Raw genomic sequence first — 16,215 nt, 5'->3', positions numbered from 1 at the left:
TTTGACATTATGTATATACCTGTGAAACCATCACTACAATCAAATTAGTGAACATATATATCTACAACTCCAAAAAGTTTCCTTGTGCCTCTTGATCATTCTTTGTCCCATCTCTCCCACTGGTTTCCCTCCTCCCTCCCCAAGCAACCACTAATGTGCTTTCTTTCAATAATCATCCCTAACATGTTTTATGGATACAGAATCTTCTCTTTCATAAGTTATAGTTTTCTTCTGGTCCTTGCATTGTCTCTGTTTGCTTAGTGATTCTCTTGAATGTATTCTTTTTTTGGTCTTGAATGTTAGAAATTATACCCAAATATCTGGTAGATCTTTGGTTATCTGTTCTTATTTAGGAGTGAGATAGCAAAGAAGTGCCTGAGTGGTGCAGTTGGTTGAGCACCCAACTGTTGGGTTTTGGCTCAGGTCATGATCTCAGGGTTGTGAGATCGAGTCCCACCTTGGCTCTGTGCTCAGTAAGGAGTCTGCTTGAGATTCTTTCTTCCTCTGTCTCTGCCCCTCCTACTCATGTTCTCTCTCTCTTTCTCTCAAATGAATAAATAAATCTTCAAAAAAAAATGAGATAGCAAAAATCAGATTGGAAGTTATATAAGCAAGGGTGGGCCTTGGAGACTTAGTCTTTATAGTGAGATAATCGGGTGGTACCCCCACACACACACATACTTGCTCCCACACATGCACCATTATCTGTATCCCCTCCCTCCCCATGGTCCGTTTTCCCAGCTAAATCAAATCTATTGCCTAGGAGATATAAGCATGATGCTGGTGGTTTAGGAACTGAGAAGAGGGAGGAGAGACCTTTGCTATCTCATTGTATAGTGTGTAGAATTTCACTTAACCCCCAGCTTGTGGTATGACACTTCACCATCCACAGTTGCCTGGCATTCCAATTCTAGAGTCTCAGTGATTGGAAGCTCTAAAAAGGCAACCTTCTGCCTCCTGGTAGGGTATTGTAGTTGTGGTCTCCTGGTTCAGTGAAGTGGTGGAGTGGACCTGAGAGTGTAACTCCTCCCAAGCAGACTTTTGAGGAATTCTTGTCTCCATTTTATAACATACTATTGCCTGTAATACCTGAGCTTTTCCAAGGTTCTATAGCTCACACTGGCTTGCTTTTTGCTGTCTTTCTTCCTTGCTGGCAATTAGGTTTTAACTTTCTCTACTCTGCTAAGTCAGTCTGTCTTTCACTTTGTCTTTATCTCCTTCCTTTGTCACCTTTTATTCTTTTACCTTCATTTTATTTTATTTTATTTTATTTTATTTTATTTTATTTATTTTATTTTATTTTATTTTATTTTTAAGATTTTATTTATTCATTCATGAGAGACACACACAGAAAGAGAGGCAGAGGGAGAAGCAGGCTCCATGCAGGGAGGCCGATGTGGGACTCGATCCTGGGTCTCCAGGATCACGACCCAAGCCAAAGGCAGACGTTCAACCGCTGAGCCACCCAGGTGTCCCTTACCTTCATTTTAGAGGCGTTTCTGGAGGGAACAGAATAAATAAGCACGTGTGTTCACTCTTGCATATTTGTCCCCTTGGGGTGTTTTTCAAAAGGGTTCTTGAAATTGAAAAGGCTGCCCCTTGAGGTGCCTGGATGGCTCAGTAGGTTAAGTATCTGTCTTCAACTTCAGGTCCTAATCTCAGGGTCCTGATGTCAGGCTCCTGGGATCAAGCCCTGCATTGGGCTCCCTGCTCTGAAAGGATTTTGTTTCTCCCTCTCCCTCTGCCCCTTCCCCTGCTTGTGCTTTCTGTCTCTGAAATAAATAAAATCTTTTTTAAAAAAGAAAAGGGTGTCCCTCTTCTCTCCCAGGGGAAAAAGCCAGTCAATCACATCTTGTCTCCTCAAGAGGGATTAAGTAAAGGTTTGGCATGCCATCTCTGAAAGGCTGCTGGTACTGGTCCACTTCTTTTGTTGAGATAAAGTATGATAAACTAATTTATTAATTTGCTAAATATTGTGGACTAACCCAAAAAAACCTGTATATGGTATTTCTAAAAATGCTTTACAGCTAAGCTATCAAAGGAGTAAGATGCTCAAGGGATAGTGGCCCATATTCATTACAGTATTTCTAACTAAAAAAAACTATACTGTACTTCTATTCTAGAACTCTGATTCCAAGTACTAGGCTTCACAAAAGGAGTTATCTTCATCCATAATTAAATACTTCATTGCATCTCAATTTTTCTAATAGGTTCATGGGTGCCTTAAGCTTAATCCAACATTTTTTTAGTATGTGCCAAGAAACTGGGAGATGTTTAGATAGTCATATTCCTCTACCACTAAGATATATAAATGTAATTTTACATTTATAACTATAGTTGTTTATAGTCAACACCACCTCTCAGTACCTTTAAGGAAAAGAAGCTGATAATTTTCATTGTATTTGAAGCCTCTCAAACTCTTGTGGATTGTTTTCTGCCTGCAAGCGTAAACTAACTGCACTTTCCACAAGAGCCATTTATGTTAACATCAAATTTTAGATCCTGTCAAAGATCTAACATTTGTATAACACATCAGAAATTTGTATAACACTTTAGGAGTTCTTTTGCATGTATTTTCTCAATGAACCAAGCTTATACTCAATGACCTATAATGTTTTTTAAGTTTACTAATGAGTCATTTGCATTTTTCCATCTTAGGGTTTCACACTTATCAAAAATATCAGTATTTTATTTATTATGCATTCACAGTCTGCTGTACTTTTATTTTATTTTTTTTAAAGATTGTATTTATTCATGAGAGAGAGAGAGAGAGGCAGAGACACAGGCAGAGGGAGAAGCAGGCCCCATGCAGGGACCCCAATGTGGGACTTGATCAGGGGACTGCAGGATCACGACCCTGGGCCGAAGGCAGACACTTAACCGCTGAGCCACCCAGGCATCCTCTGCTGTACTTTTAATGATGCTGTTTCTCTTTCCTTTCTTCTTTTCTGATTATTTTCCCAGGAATCCAACAGGATGGGAATGCAGTACTTTAGTCTGATGAAGCTCTGCAGAAATAGTGACCGGAAACAAGCTGCTGCCAAATTTTATAGCTTTCTTGTCCTAAAAAAACAGCAGGCTATTGAGCTGAGCCAGAGTGCTCCCTATGCAGATATTATAGCTACAGTGGGACCAATGTTCTATGAAATGTGAAGGAAATCCAGAACATGCAGATTTATGTAATCATTGGAATCTCTGTATAGATTGTTCGATTTAATGCAGAAGCTGTCTGGAAGCAGCTAAAGGTCCGATCCGTTTCATCTATAGGCTGACTCCTATTTCCTCTTTGTAAATTCAGAATAATCATAGCCAGAATTGGAAACCTATATACTTACAGAAAAACTTAATTGTAGCTAAGTAATATGTTTAACTTAGCTAACTTGAATGTATAGTATTTACAACATCTCCCTAACTTGAATGTTGCATTTAGAATACGTTCTTAAAATACTATGCGCCTTCAAAAAACATTTAAGGATATTTTTAAAAGTCATTTTACATTGGATTATTTACTTAAATTCTATGAGACTAATTAACAATTAATACTTTCTTGCTCCCCCCCCCAACAGACAATAATTTATTTGATTCTACAATGCAAATAATCCTTGATTTGACCTACTGCCATGGTTTTTAATCTAATATCTGAATTGAAAGTTCTAAAATTCATGTTTGTTTTAAATTATTGTAGTCTATTTATCGTTCATTTAACATTTTTACTATTATTTAATGATTATTATAACTACCAGTCATGTGTCAGCAAAATTAAATCTTCTTATGTTAAAAAATTAGTAGACACTTGTTTAGCATGTTGTCTGCAGCTACATTTAAAGTAAAGGTCATTAAAATAAATGTTATTTTACTTAGTATTTACCAAGCATTTATTTTAAAGATTTTATTTATTCATTCATGAGAGACACAGAGAGAGAGACAGGGGCAGAGACACAGGCAGAGGGAGAAGCAGGCTTCATGCAGGGAGCCCAATGTGGGACTCTATCCCGGGTCTCCAGGATCACACCCTGGGCTGAAGGTGGCGCTAAACCGCTGAGCCACCCAGGCTGCCCTTTGCTAAGTATTTTTGACATTAAAACCATTGTTTTTCTTTTTTCTTAGTTGAAGGTTGAGTTAGGAAATTTTCATGTAATGCTCTGTGAGCTCCATAATATACTATAAAGTGAAGCCTATAGTACTTTCTTCATTCCCCGTGTATTTGGAATTATGCTGCAAACAAAATTCTAAATGGCCTCTTTAAATGTGTTAATTTATGAGATTGATATGTCAAAATTGCCTTTTAAAAATGTCTTTTAGGGATCCCTGGGTGGCGCAGCGGTTTAGCGCCTGCCTTTGGCCCAGGGCCCGATTCGGGAGACCCGGGATCGAATCCCACGTCGGGCTCCAGGTGCATGGAGCCTGCTTCTTCCTCTGCCTGTGTCTCTGCCTCTCTCTCTCTCTCTCTCTCTCTCTTTCTCTGTGACTATCATAAATAAAAAAAATAAAAAATAAAAATAAAAAAATAAAAATAAAAAGATTCTCTGTCTCTTTGCCCCTTCCCCCCTCCTCTCTCTCTGTCTCTCAAAAAAAATTATAAAAAATAAAAATAAAAAAAATAAAAATGTCTTTTATTTTTTGAGAGATACATGATTAAAAGTCGCCCCCCAAAAAATCTTTTATTTTTTATATTAGCATAAAGAAAAACGGACTTTTTCATTTTGGCACACAGTTCTATGAATTTTAACACATGTCTAAGATTCCTGTGCCCACCACTACAATCATCAGGATAGCAAGAATTATATCACCCAAAATAACTCCCTTGTGTTTTATCCCTTTGTAATCACTCCTTTGCCCATCCTAACTCCTGGCAACCACTCTTTTACATGACTATAGTTTTGTCTTTTTAAGAATGTCGTATAAAAAAAAAAAAAAAAAAGAATGTCCTATAGATGGAATCAAATAATATGTCATCTTTTTGAGAACGGCTTCTTTCAATAATCTAATGCCTTTGATATTTGTCTAAGTGGTTGCATGTATCAGTGGTTTGATACTATTTATTGCTGAATAGTATTCTGTTGTTTAGATATACCACCGTTTATTCATTCATTTAGCCCCTGGAAGACATTGAAGTTGTTCCCAGTTTTTAACAATTATAAATGGAGCTGCAGGGATCCCTGGGTGGCGCAGCGGTTTGGCGCCTGCCTTTGGCCCAGGGCGCGATCCTGGAGATCCGGGATCGAATCCCACGTCGGGCTCCTGGTGCATGGAGCCTGCTTCTCCCTCTGCCTGTGTCTCTGCCTCTCTCTCCCTCTGTGTGTGACTATCATAAATAAATAAAAATTAAAAAAAAAGACATTATAAATGGAGCTGCTGTACACATACACTCATGTACAGTTTTGTGTAAGCATAAATTTATTTCTCTAGGGTAAATATCTAGGAGTAAGATTGCTGGATCACATGGTAAGTGCATGTTTAAGAAATGTTTAAGAATTTCTTGATAAGAAATTATCAAATCATTTTCCAGAGTGGATGTACCTTTTTGTACTCACACTAGCAGTATGAGAGTTAAACAACTGATGTTTTGTTACTTTTTAGATCATAGTGGGACTCCATGCCCTTTAAAAAAAATAATACAGAGGGCAGCCTGGGTGGCTCAGCAGTTTAGCACCACCTTGGGTCCAGGGTGTGATCCTGGAGACCCAGGATCGAGTCCCATGTTGGGCATCCTGCATGGAGCCTGCTTCTACCTCTGCCTGTGTCTCTGCCCCTCCCCCCCCGTGTCTGTCTCTCATTAATAAGTAAATAAAATCTTTAAAGAAAAATAATAATAATACAGAAAGATCACCCTTCACCCAGTTGCATAATTATAGTACAATAATTGCATAATTATAGTACGGTATCACAGGAAATTGACATTGATACAGTCTGTTCACCTTACTCATATTTCACCAGTTTTACATGCACTCGTTTGTGTGTATTTAGTTCTATGCAATGTTATTGCATATGTTGCTCCATGTGACTCCCACCCACCAGTCAAGAAACAGAATAGTTTCATCACAAAAAACATTCGTCATACCCTTTTGAAGCCACAGCCACCTGTTTCCGTACCCTCCTCATTAGTTTCTGGCAACCACTAATCTGTTCTCCATCTCTATAATTTTATCATTCATACAATTTTGTGGATTAATTTTGTATTCTGTGACCTTGCTAAACTTAAAAACTAGTCCAAGAGTTTGTTTTTTGTAGATTCCTTGGGATTTTCTTTAGGCATTCATGTCACAAAGAAGGACAGTGTCATTTCTTCCTTGTCAGTCTGTTCACAATATGAGGAGGAAAGCATTCATCTTCACCATTCTGTATATTAGCTATAGCTGGTTTGTGGGGGAGGAATAATTTTTGTCAGGTTGAGAATATTCCTTTCTATTCTTAGTTTGCTGTGAGTTGGGTTTGTGTGTGTGTGTGTGTGTGTATGCGCGAATGGATGTTGAATTTTGTTAAACACCTTTTCTGATTGTTTCATGAGGTTTTTCTTTACACAGTTAATATGGTGAATTACACCAATTGATTTTTGAATTTTTAAGCAGTTTTGCATTTCTAGGATAAATTCTACTTGGCTATGATGTATCTCTGGATTCTATTTGCTAATTTATTTTAACAGCTTTATTGAGACATATTTACGTACCATAGAATTCACCCCTTTTAAAGTATTCGCTTCATGTTTTCAGTATAGTCACAGTGTTACGCAACTATTACCATTATTTAATTTTAGAACATTTTCATCACTCAAAAAGAAACCCCATACTTATTATAATCACTCCTCACTCCCATTTCCCCACAACTCCAGGCAACTAATGCATTTTTTGACTCTCATATGGTCTTTTGTGTCTGGCTTTTTTTCCTTAGCATAACATTTTTAGGGTTTATCTACATTGTAGAATGTATCTGTATTTTATTCTGTTTAATGGCCAAATTAATATTTCATTATATGGATATACATTTGGTTTATCCATTCGTCAGTTGGTAGACATGTGGTTGTTCCTACTTTTTGACCATTATAATAGAATAATGCTGCTGTGAACATTAGTATTTAAGTTTCTGTGTATGTGTATTTTCATCTTTCTTGGATATATACATAGGAGTGGAATTGTTGGGTCATATGGTAACTCTATGTTTAACTTTTTGAGGAACTATCAAGCTGTCTTCCAAAGTGGCTACGCCATTTTACTCTTCTATCAGTAATGTATGAGAGTTCTAATTTCTTTGCATCATTGTCAGTGTTTGTTATTGTCACTTTTTAACATTATAGCTATTTTAGTACACATAAATAAATAAATAAATAAATAAATAAATAAATAAATAATTATACCTATCTTAGTGAATGTGAAATGATAACTCATAGTTTTGATTTGCATTTTTCTAATAATGAACAATGGTGAGTATGTTTTCATATGGATTTTCTAGTATTTTGTTTGGGATTTTGTTTTGTGTGTTTATGATGGATATTGGTTCATGAGGGTAATTTGAATTTTCTTATTTTTTTTCTGGTTTTGGTATTAGGGTAATACTGGCTTCATAAAATAACTTGGAAAGTGTTTCCACCTCTTTTATTTTTCTGGAAGAGACTTTGTAGAATTAGTGTTATTTCTTTTTTAAATGTTCGGTAGAATTCACACATGAAACTATCTGGATCTGAAGATTAATATTTAGGAAGGCTTTAAACTATGAATTCCATTTTTAAAATAGAGGGCTATTCAGTTATCTATTTCATTTTGAGTGACTTTTGGTAGTTTCCAGTTTTCAAGGAATTGTCCTATTTCATCTAAACTGGTGATTATGTATGTGGAGTTGTTTGGAGTATTCCCTTATTATCCTTTTAACATCTTCAAGGTCCACAGTAGTAACCCCTCTTTCATTCCAGATACTGTTAATCTGTGTCTTCTCTCTTTTTTTCTTTTCAGTCATTCTAGAGATTTATTAATTTTATTGGTCTTTTCAAAGAACCAGCTTTTGGTTTCATTGCTCTTTTTCTTTTTTCAATTTCATTAATTTTTGCTCTGACGTTTCCTTCCTTTGGCTTGCTTTGAGTTTGTTTTGCTAAAATGGAAGCTTAATTGATTTGAGACCATTCTTTTCTAATTTAAACTCTTCATGCTATGTATTCCCCTTCAAGTACTGCTTTAGCTGCATTGCATACATTTTGATACATTATATTTTCACTTTTGTTTAGTTCAAAATATTTTCTAATTTCTTTTGAGACTTCTTTTTGACCTGTAGATTATTTAGAAGGATACTGTTTAATTTCCAAAGGAGATTTTCCTGTTATCTTTCTAGAGTTTATTTCTGGTCTTGGTCCAGAGAACATATTTTAAATGAGTCTGATTCTTTGAATTTGTTAAGACCCAGTATAGGGTCTGTCTTGGTGGATGTTCCATGGCACTTGAAAAGAATATATTCTGCAGTTGTTGAATGAAGTGTTCTATAAATGTTGATTGGACCTAGTTGATTGACAGTGCTCTTCACTTTTCCTTATCCTTGCTTATTTTCTGTCTACTCATTCTAATGATTACTGAGAAAAGAGTATTCATCTCTGTAGCTGTAATCATGAATCTGTATATTTCTCCTTTCAGTTCTGACAGCTTTTGCTTAATGTATTTTGAAGTTCTTTTATTAGGTGCATGCACGTTAATAATTATGCCTTCCTGGTAAGTGACCTTTTTATTTTTGTATAATAATTCTCTTTATCCCTGGTAATTTTCTTTGCTCTGAAAGTCTACTTTTTCTCATCTTAAGCCATTCCAGGTTCCTCTTGATTAGTGATCACATGGTATGTGTGTGTATATATATATATATATTTTTTTTGGTATGTATATATCTAACTTTTAATCTACCTATATAATTATATTTAAGTGAGTTTTTTATAGGGATGCCTGGGTAGCTCAGCGGTTTAGCATCTGCCTTTGGTTCAGGGCATGACCCCAGGGTCTGGGGATCAAGTCCTGCATTGGGCTTCCTGTGGGGGGTCTGCTTCTCCTTCTGCCTGTGTCTCTACCTCTCTCTGTGCGTCTCTCATGAATAAATAAATAAAATCTTTTTTAAAAAGTGAGCTTTTTTATAGACAGCATCTATTTAAGTAATTTTTTATTCATTCTGATCATCTCTTGTAATTGGTGTATCTAAACCGTTTTTTTTTTTAAAGATTTCATTTATTTGAGAGAGAGAAAAAGAACGAGAGAGCATGAGCCAGGGGCAGAGGCAAAGGGAGAAGCAGACACCTCTGGGCTCCAGGATCATGACCCAAACCCAAGGTAGACTAAGCAGCTGCCACCCAGGTGCCCCTCAACCATTTATTTTTAATGTAATATTTGATATGTTTGGATATAGATCTACTATTTTATTATTTGTTTACTGTTCTCTGTATTTTTCATTTCTCTGTTCCTCCTTTCTTGCCTTGTTTTGGAATATTTGAACATATTTTAGAATTCCACTTTAATTTACCTGTTTTTTTTTCACTACATCTTTTGTTAGAGATATTTTTTAAGGATCTCTAAGAACTACAATATATATACTTAGCTTTTCACACCCTACTTAGAATTGATATTTTATTACTTTAAGTGGAGGGTAGAAACCTTGCATCATAAAAGTTCCTTTACACTCACTTCCTTATAATGCAATTGTCTTACCTACATATATTGAAACCCCACCAGACTGTGTTAGGATTTCTGCTTTCAACTGTCAAACTTATTGAAACTTCTTCAAAGAATTCAAGAGGAGAAAAATAGTCTATAAAATTTACCCAGATATTTACCATTTTTATTGTTCTTTTCTTCCTTATATTCCACGTTTCCTTCTAATATCATTTCCCTTCTATCTGAAGAATTTTCTTCAGCAGTTCCTTCAGAGCAGGTCTGCTGACAATGAATTCTTTTAGTTTTCTTAGTCTGAAAGTGTCTTTATATCACCTTTATTCCTGAAGGATAATTTTGCTGGATATGGTTGACTGATCTTTTCTTTCAGCAATTTAAAAATTTTGTTCCATTTTTTTCTTGCCATCTGTGGTTTTGTTTATTCATGAGAACAGAGAGAGAGAGAGAGAGAGAGAGAGAGAGAGGCAGAGACATAGGCAGAGGAAGAAGCAGGCTCCCTGTGGGGGACTCGATCCCAGATCCTGGGATCATGACCTGGGCCAAAGGCAGATGCCCTGCCATCTGTAGTTTTGGTTGAGGAATCCAGTTATTCAAATCATTCTTCCTGTATAATTAATATATCATTTTTCTCTGATTCCTTTCAGGATTTTTTTCCTTATGTTTTTAAAAGTAACTGAAAATATATGATGATGATGATGATGATGATGTTTCTCCTCTTTGGGACTCACCAGGAAGCTGGAGTGTGGAGTTTTATTTACTCTTCTGTTTTGTTAGCTTCTTCCCACAATTGCACCTGCATCTGGAGCCAAATGGTGGGAGGACAGAAGGAGACAAAAAACATTAGAGGTTCACCCTCTCTCAGAACCACAGTTACTTTGATTGGAGAAGTCTTTCCTCCCTCAGTTTGAGACACATGAGTCCCTGTTGTCCTAGCCTCCACTGCAGTATTGCCTGAGGGCTGGGTTGTGAGACAATGGAGAAAAGATTAAAAAAGAAAAGAAAAATTATTTTCCCCCCACTCACACTGAGCATAAAGGGTCTCCTTTCCTGACCCTCAGGTCAGAACTAGAGAGTTGCTTTGAGAGCTCTCTGTGTTGATCCCCCGATTCCAGATTTGGGCTGCCTTGAGACTAGGCCAGGGGATACCAGAGGAAATAAAAATCGTATATTTGCTAGTTTACTAGGCCAGAAAATTCTGGTCTTCTTCCCTAGTTTGCCTGTTAGTATTTTCTCTTCAGACTCCTCACGTAGCCGCTACTTGTTCAGATTTTCTTGCTGCATTCAGTGGGAGGAGTGTTTACCCAGAATTGGAACCAAAATTATCTTTGAAACTAAGCAAATTTAAGTATCTCCCAATTAGTACAAAACAAAACTACTGATTTCTTTAGAATAATCTGATTTATGCTTAAAATCCTCGTTTGTTGTAATTTACATCATAACTAAATACTGGCTCTCTTCATCATATGCTTTATGATGCTGAAGAGAGAATTCTTTCCACTAACACCATCCCAGATGGAAGTACTGTGGGTGGAGGTGCTCTCTCTTGATTGGGAGAAGTTCCTTGTTGGGATTTCTGGGAAATGTAGTCTTCTGAGTATCAAGCCAAAAAAAAAAAAAAAAAAACCCACCACAACAACAAAACCAAAACTATGGTACAGACAAAAATTTTTTTAAAATTTTAAATGAGGATCTTAGAAATTACCTCCTGATAAGAAAACTAATTGCATGGCTTCCTTTGGTTTTGCTTCAAATGCAAAGAAATCACTTATAATTTAAGTGGGCCTTAGGGCAGATAGAGCATCTTATCGATTAACTTGCTAATACAGCATTAATTTTTTTAGACAGCAGACCTTATTTCACATGGCTTTTTCAACTACAATTTCCTATTCCTGCTACAGTTGTCCTGCCACGTTTTTCCACAAAGCATAATGTAATGATGGCTATCTGACTAAAAAAATTCAATTTAATAGAATCGTGGAGAAAACAACCAACACTAAAAATATTTATAGGCATAAGTTTCAAATTATAGGCATTGTTACAGAGTGGTAGATTTACCACAAATTCCAGCCACAGGAAAAGATTTAACTTTGAAAAGGAACAGTAAATATAAAGTGTTTTTTTTTCCCCCTGTACAAGTACTATTTCTCACTAGGCTAGTACTGCAGAGTCATGATATAAACTTGGTAAAATCACTTTACAAATTCTTCTCCCTCAGTTTAGGTGGAGGATATAAGGTACCAGGTTCAGTCTCTCCAAAAGTAGACAGAGACTTAAGGATGTAAGAGCTTTGATGACCAGGATGGCATCTGGCCTTGTGTTCTTATGGAAGACTGGCACAATGTATGCTTGCTCTCTCATTCACTTAGTCAGTAGTTACTGAGCACCTGATATGTGTCAGGCACTACTCTAGGTATTGGAAATATAGCAGGGGAAGTACAAAGTTCCTGCCCTCATAGAGTACATTCTAGTAGGGATGACAATGACGGACAAACAAGTAGTATATATACAATATGTCAACTAGAAATACAGCAAAACTAGGTTAAAGGAAGTAGGGGAAGAGGAAATTACTGTGTTATGTAGGGTGGTCAAGGAAGGCCTCCCTGAGACAGTGACATTTGAGCAGAGATCTGAAAAAGTGAGAGATGGTTTTGAGGCAAAGGAATAACTAACCAGAAGGGCTGCTGCAAAAAGAGGGAGCCCCCTCTGTTGCACCCCGCTTCTCACATATGGAGCAGATAAGAAACAGGTCCAGAGAGCTAGTTAACTTACCTAAAGCTACATGGCTAGAAGTGGAAGGGATAGGCAGAGAAGCCACTTTTCTGGACTCTTTGTTCTTGTTTCCCCTGCATTAGCAGATGGAAAACAGAGGGAACAGGTGTATAAAGAACATTTAATTTAGGTTGTGATTATCTCTCCGTGTTTTCAAAGATTCACCATCTTAATACTTCAAAGACAAACATTTTCGTTTTCAGTTATTTCAGATTCTTGCCATCATTTTTCTTCGTAATGCAGATGCTATTCACATTAAATAAGTAACCCTGGTACTCAGAAGTGAAAAATGTTCCTAATGGAATTCAGATGATGTTAGTATTTAACAAAAGCCGGCAGTGTGCCAGGAAGTGAGATTGGTATCATCAACCCATGTTACAGATGAGAAAGCTGAGGCCCAGGGAGGTCAAAGGACTTGCTCAGGATCCCACAGTCTGTCAGTGGACAATGCGCTTTCCTCCATCAGCTGCTGCCCAGCTCTAAGCACAGGAGGGCATGTAGGTGCGAGAGGACCCCACCCCGTGCTTGCTCGGCTCCCGCGCCCTCTGGAGCAAGATGCCAACTATCTCTTTAAGAAGGAAAGTGAAGACGGGCCGCTTACGCAGCTGCCAGCGAGCCGCCCACTGGCTGGTCCCTTCCATCCACCTCATCCTCCCGTCCCCTCCCTCCCGGCAGCCCCAGCCCCGGCGAGCCGCCTCCAGCAGGGGCTCCGGAGAGCAGGTCGGCGGCCTGGGCAGGGCAGCCGAAGCCATGGAAGCCTCCGCAGGTGATGACGGGGACCCCCGGGGACCTCCGGACCCGCCACCCAGCTGCACCCACCGCAGTCGCGAGAGCCGGGTGCGGGTGGGGGGAGGGGAGGCGCGGGCCGCGCCGGGGAGCTGACCGGACCCAGCGCCCAGCAGGCAGCCTGCCCCCCGGGCTTTCTGGCTGCGGCGCCCCAGCTGTCAGCTGCCGGGGGCTCGGCCGCCCGGCGTCCCCGCCCGCGGTCACCAGCCCCTGTCTGTGTGTTCCCCCACCGCCGCAGGTTGCTGATCCGGGCCAGACAGCTGCAGCCGCGACTGCAGAGGCGCTGCGCCAAGCGGGGCCGGAGCGGTGCGAGCCGGCAGGCTGCGGAGCGCCGGTGGACACAGGTGAGGAGGCCGCGGCCGAGCCCGCAGGGGGCCCCGCGCTGCACCGGCCGGCGGACGGGCTGGCGGGCGGGGGGCGCTGGCGACCGCCCGCTGCGGTGGAATCCCCGCGAGGGCACCGGCCGAGGAGGGGTTAACTGTGACTCATTCTCACCCTCCCTTCATTTCCCCCCCACCCCGCCCCCAAACCGTGAAAATCACTAATTACAGGATGCTGATTGCAGCAGGGAAGATGCTCAAGGTGGGCGATTAGGAGAGGTTTAGGGACCACCCCGTTCCTAAATGCCTTCTTCTTCCCGCATTTGGCAAATATTGGAGCCTCTTTCGTTTTCTAAGGAGGAGTAAGGGTACCTAGGGGTGGGAGAGGGGTGGAACCCCACACCCAACCCAAGGTCAAATGCCAGTGACTGCTTCTTTACCACATTTCCCCCTGAGAAGCATCAGGGCCCTACAGTAGATCGGGAAAATATGCCACGACCCCTGCAGTGGAAGACCTGAGCCTCCATCCCTTGGACCTTCCATGGGATAAGATGCTTCCTCCCTCGGCTCCCCAGCAGAGCACCTACTAGCCCCGGGAGCCCCATATTCCCTTCCTCCACCCTGCAGGCTGAGGGGAGGCCTGGCTGCACAGCTGCCCATTTCCTCTGCCCTCCCTGCCCATCTGGTGGTGTGGGGTGGGCTGGAGGAGCTTATCAGGGAAGGGTGATCTCTGCAGGCAGAGTGGTGTATGCAAAGTGCCAGGGATTGGGGTTCTAGTCTCTTAGCTTGCTAGTAGGCCACCAGTAGCCATCTTAAAATCCTTTAGGCGTGGGTGTCTGTCTGTTCATCCGTTAAATGCAGGAGTTGGATTCGGTGGTCTGTAGAGTTGTGATATGCCACTCACGCAGCACTTTACATGTCAGGGAGACCCCTCTACTAAAGCAACCCAGAATTTAAACTTGGGTTTATGAAATACTTGGGGTTTCCTCAGTTGGTCTCTTTCAACTGGACTCCTCTAGTGAAACATGACCTTGTGAGTCTCATGGAACAGGAGGCATCAGACAGTCCTGTAGTGACATCCTTACGCCGTCACTGGGGTGACCTTCGTGGGGTTGCTTCCCATCCCCAAGCTTCAATTTCCTCATCAGTAAATCTGGGAAGAGGCAGGCATGCCTCAGGGGATTGAGTGATGATTAAATGAGATCTATAGGGAAGCACCTTAAAACAGTGCCTGTGCCCAACACATGGTAGGTGTTCAGGGACGCAGGACTTGAGAGAGAGACTGGGGGAAGAGAGGAAGAGTGGCTGCTTTTAGCCTCTTCTCCCCCCACCCCCACCTCACCAATCTCTTCCATGTCCCTGCGGATGGCATCCCTGCCAGGGGATAATGAATGCTGGAGTGTGTTGGGCTGAGGGCCTAGGAAGCAACCAGGAGGTACAAACGTTTCCACTGCTAGGGGTGTGACATCATTCTAGCGAATGATGGTCCCAAGGAGGCATGTGTAGCCCAGCACTGGGTTTGGAAAATCTTGGCATCTGAAGGCAAAATCCCTAAGGGAAGAGAAGCGTCGAAATCTTGTGTACTTGCAGGGATCAGGGGCCAAGGCCTCCTGATCCTGTATGGGGCCTCCTGCTGCTCCCCTGCCCTCCCTGGAATCTCCCACTAGAATCTCCCTGAGACAGGGAATCAAGTGTTTTGATGTCTGTATCTTCTATTCTTCATCTTCCCCCTGCTGTTCTTTCAGCCTAGCACTCACCGTTTCTTCCTCCAATGTATTCCACAGATACACTCTGTCTCCTGACAGCATGATAAAGAAGGCTCCCAATAGGCTTGGGCAGGGCATTTTGCTGCTGAATCATTTGGGCCAAATGGAGTTATGTCCCCACCTCCCCTAAATCTCCATTAGATTCTGAGCAACTCCTTGTGGAGACCTGGTCTTTTTCCTCTGTCTCCAACCCCTAGCCTGTGGCTAGGCACAAAGTAGGTGTTCAGTAAGTGTTGAATACGTTTGAAGAAATTATGCCCCTAAGCTAACTAGGTTAGGGTGAAACTTCAGGAATGTGTTGACAGTTGTAGGAAAAGCACTGTTGAGCACAGGGCACTATACAGGTTTGCTGGTTGCCATTAATCACTATTACTAAAAGTGTTATTAGTGCTGTTGCCAGTAGCCAGCAGTTGGTTTACCTTCTTTGCAAGACAGGCTGGAAGGGGCTCAGTGTCCCTGGGAGAAGGCTGACATTGACAAACAGATGGTGCTGACTGGTTTAAGATGAACGTGAAGGGAAAAGGATTGGGAAGAACATAATTCCAGCCCCTTGCCGTTCTTGGGAGTGTTCAGGTGGGGGAGGGAGGATGAGGAGAATCAAGTGGGCCAAAGTGAACAGGCAGCAGAAAATCTGGAGACCCAGGCCCCAGGTCTCACTCTACCCCCACCCCATTGTGTGACCTTGGGCCAGTCATGACCTCTGGGTCCCCACCCATAACGTAACAGGACTGGACTACTTGATCCCTAAGGCCCCCTTCTGGTTCTGACATTTTGTCAAATAAAAATGGGACAGGTATTATTACTCTTAGTATCATCTGTGGAATACCAGGCCATTACCTACCTCAGGTGATCCTCATAACAAATTATACCTATTTGAAAGATGAGGAGTGCAATGCTGAGAGAGATTGACTTGCCTGCAGTTGCACAGCAAGGAAGGGCAGCATG

The 16,215-nt window shown here is 40.9% G+C and overlaps 2 protein-coding genes across 20 annotated transcripts in view; both read left to right on the top strand.

Moving 5' to 3' along the window:
- The window catches only part of RAD21L1 (RAD21 cohesin complex component like 1), a 29,477-nt gene extending 24,992 nt beyond the window's left edge, over nucleotides 1-4,485 (top strand). For 5 of the 12 annotated variants that reach the window (XM_072800383.1, XM_072800382.1, XM_072800389.1 and 2 more), the window contains one exon: nucleotides 2,965-4,485. In XM_072800383.1, the coding sequence (XP_072656484.1) occupies nucleotides 2,965-3,153 (189 nt within the window). In that variant the 3' untranslated portion in view covers nucleotides 3,154-4,485. The remainder of the gene's footprint in view (nucleotides 1-2,964) is intronic. The other 7 variants (XM_072800381.1, XM_072800388.1, XM_072800385.1 and 4 more) reach the window with 2 other exon arrangements.
- An 8,519-nt stretch (nucleotides 4,486-13,004) lies between these two features.
- Nucleotides 13,005-16,215, top strand: part of SNPH (syntaphilin) — a 37,077-nt gene continuing 33,866 nt past the window's right edge. For 6 of the 8 annotated variants that reach the window (XM_072800366.1, XM_072800364.1, XM_072800362.1 and 3 more), the window contains exons 1-2: nucleotides 13,005-13,164; nucleotides 13,423-13,528. The gene's annotated coding sequence lies outside the window, so the exon portion shown is untranslated. The remainder of the gene's footprint in view (nucleotides 13,165-13,422; nucleotides 13,529-16,215) is intronic. The other 2 variants (XM_072800367.1, XM_072800368.1) reach the window with 1 other exon arrangement.

The sequence above is a fragment of the Canis lupus genome, chromosome 26, assembly GCF_048164855.1.
Source record: "Canis lupus baileyi chromosome 26, mCanLup2.hap1, whole genome shotgun sequence".
NCBI classification, from domain to species: domain Eukaryota; kingdom Metazoa; phylum Chordata; class Mammalia; order Carnivora; family Canidae; genus Canis; species Canis lupus.
Note: the sequence above shows the minus strand (reverse complement) of the source record. Positions and strands in the feature narration are given on the sequence as shown.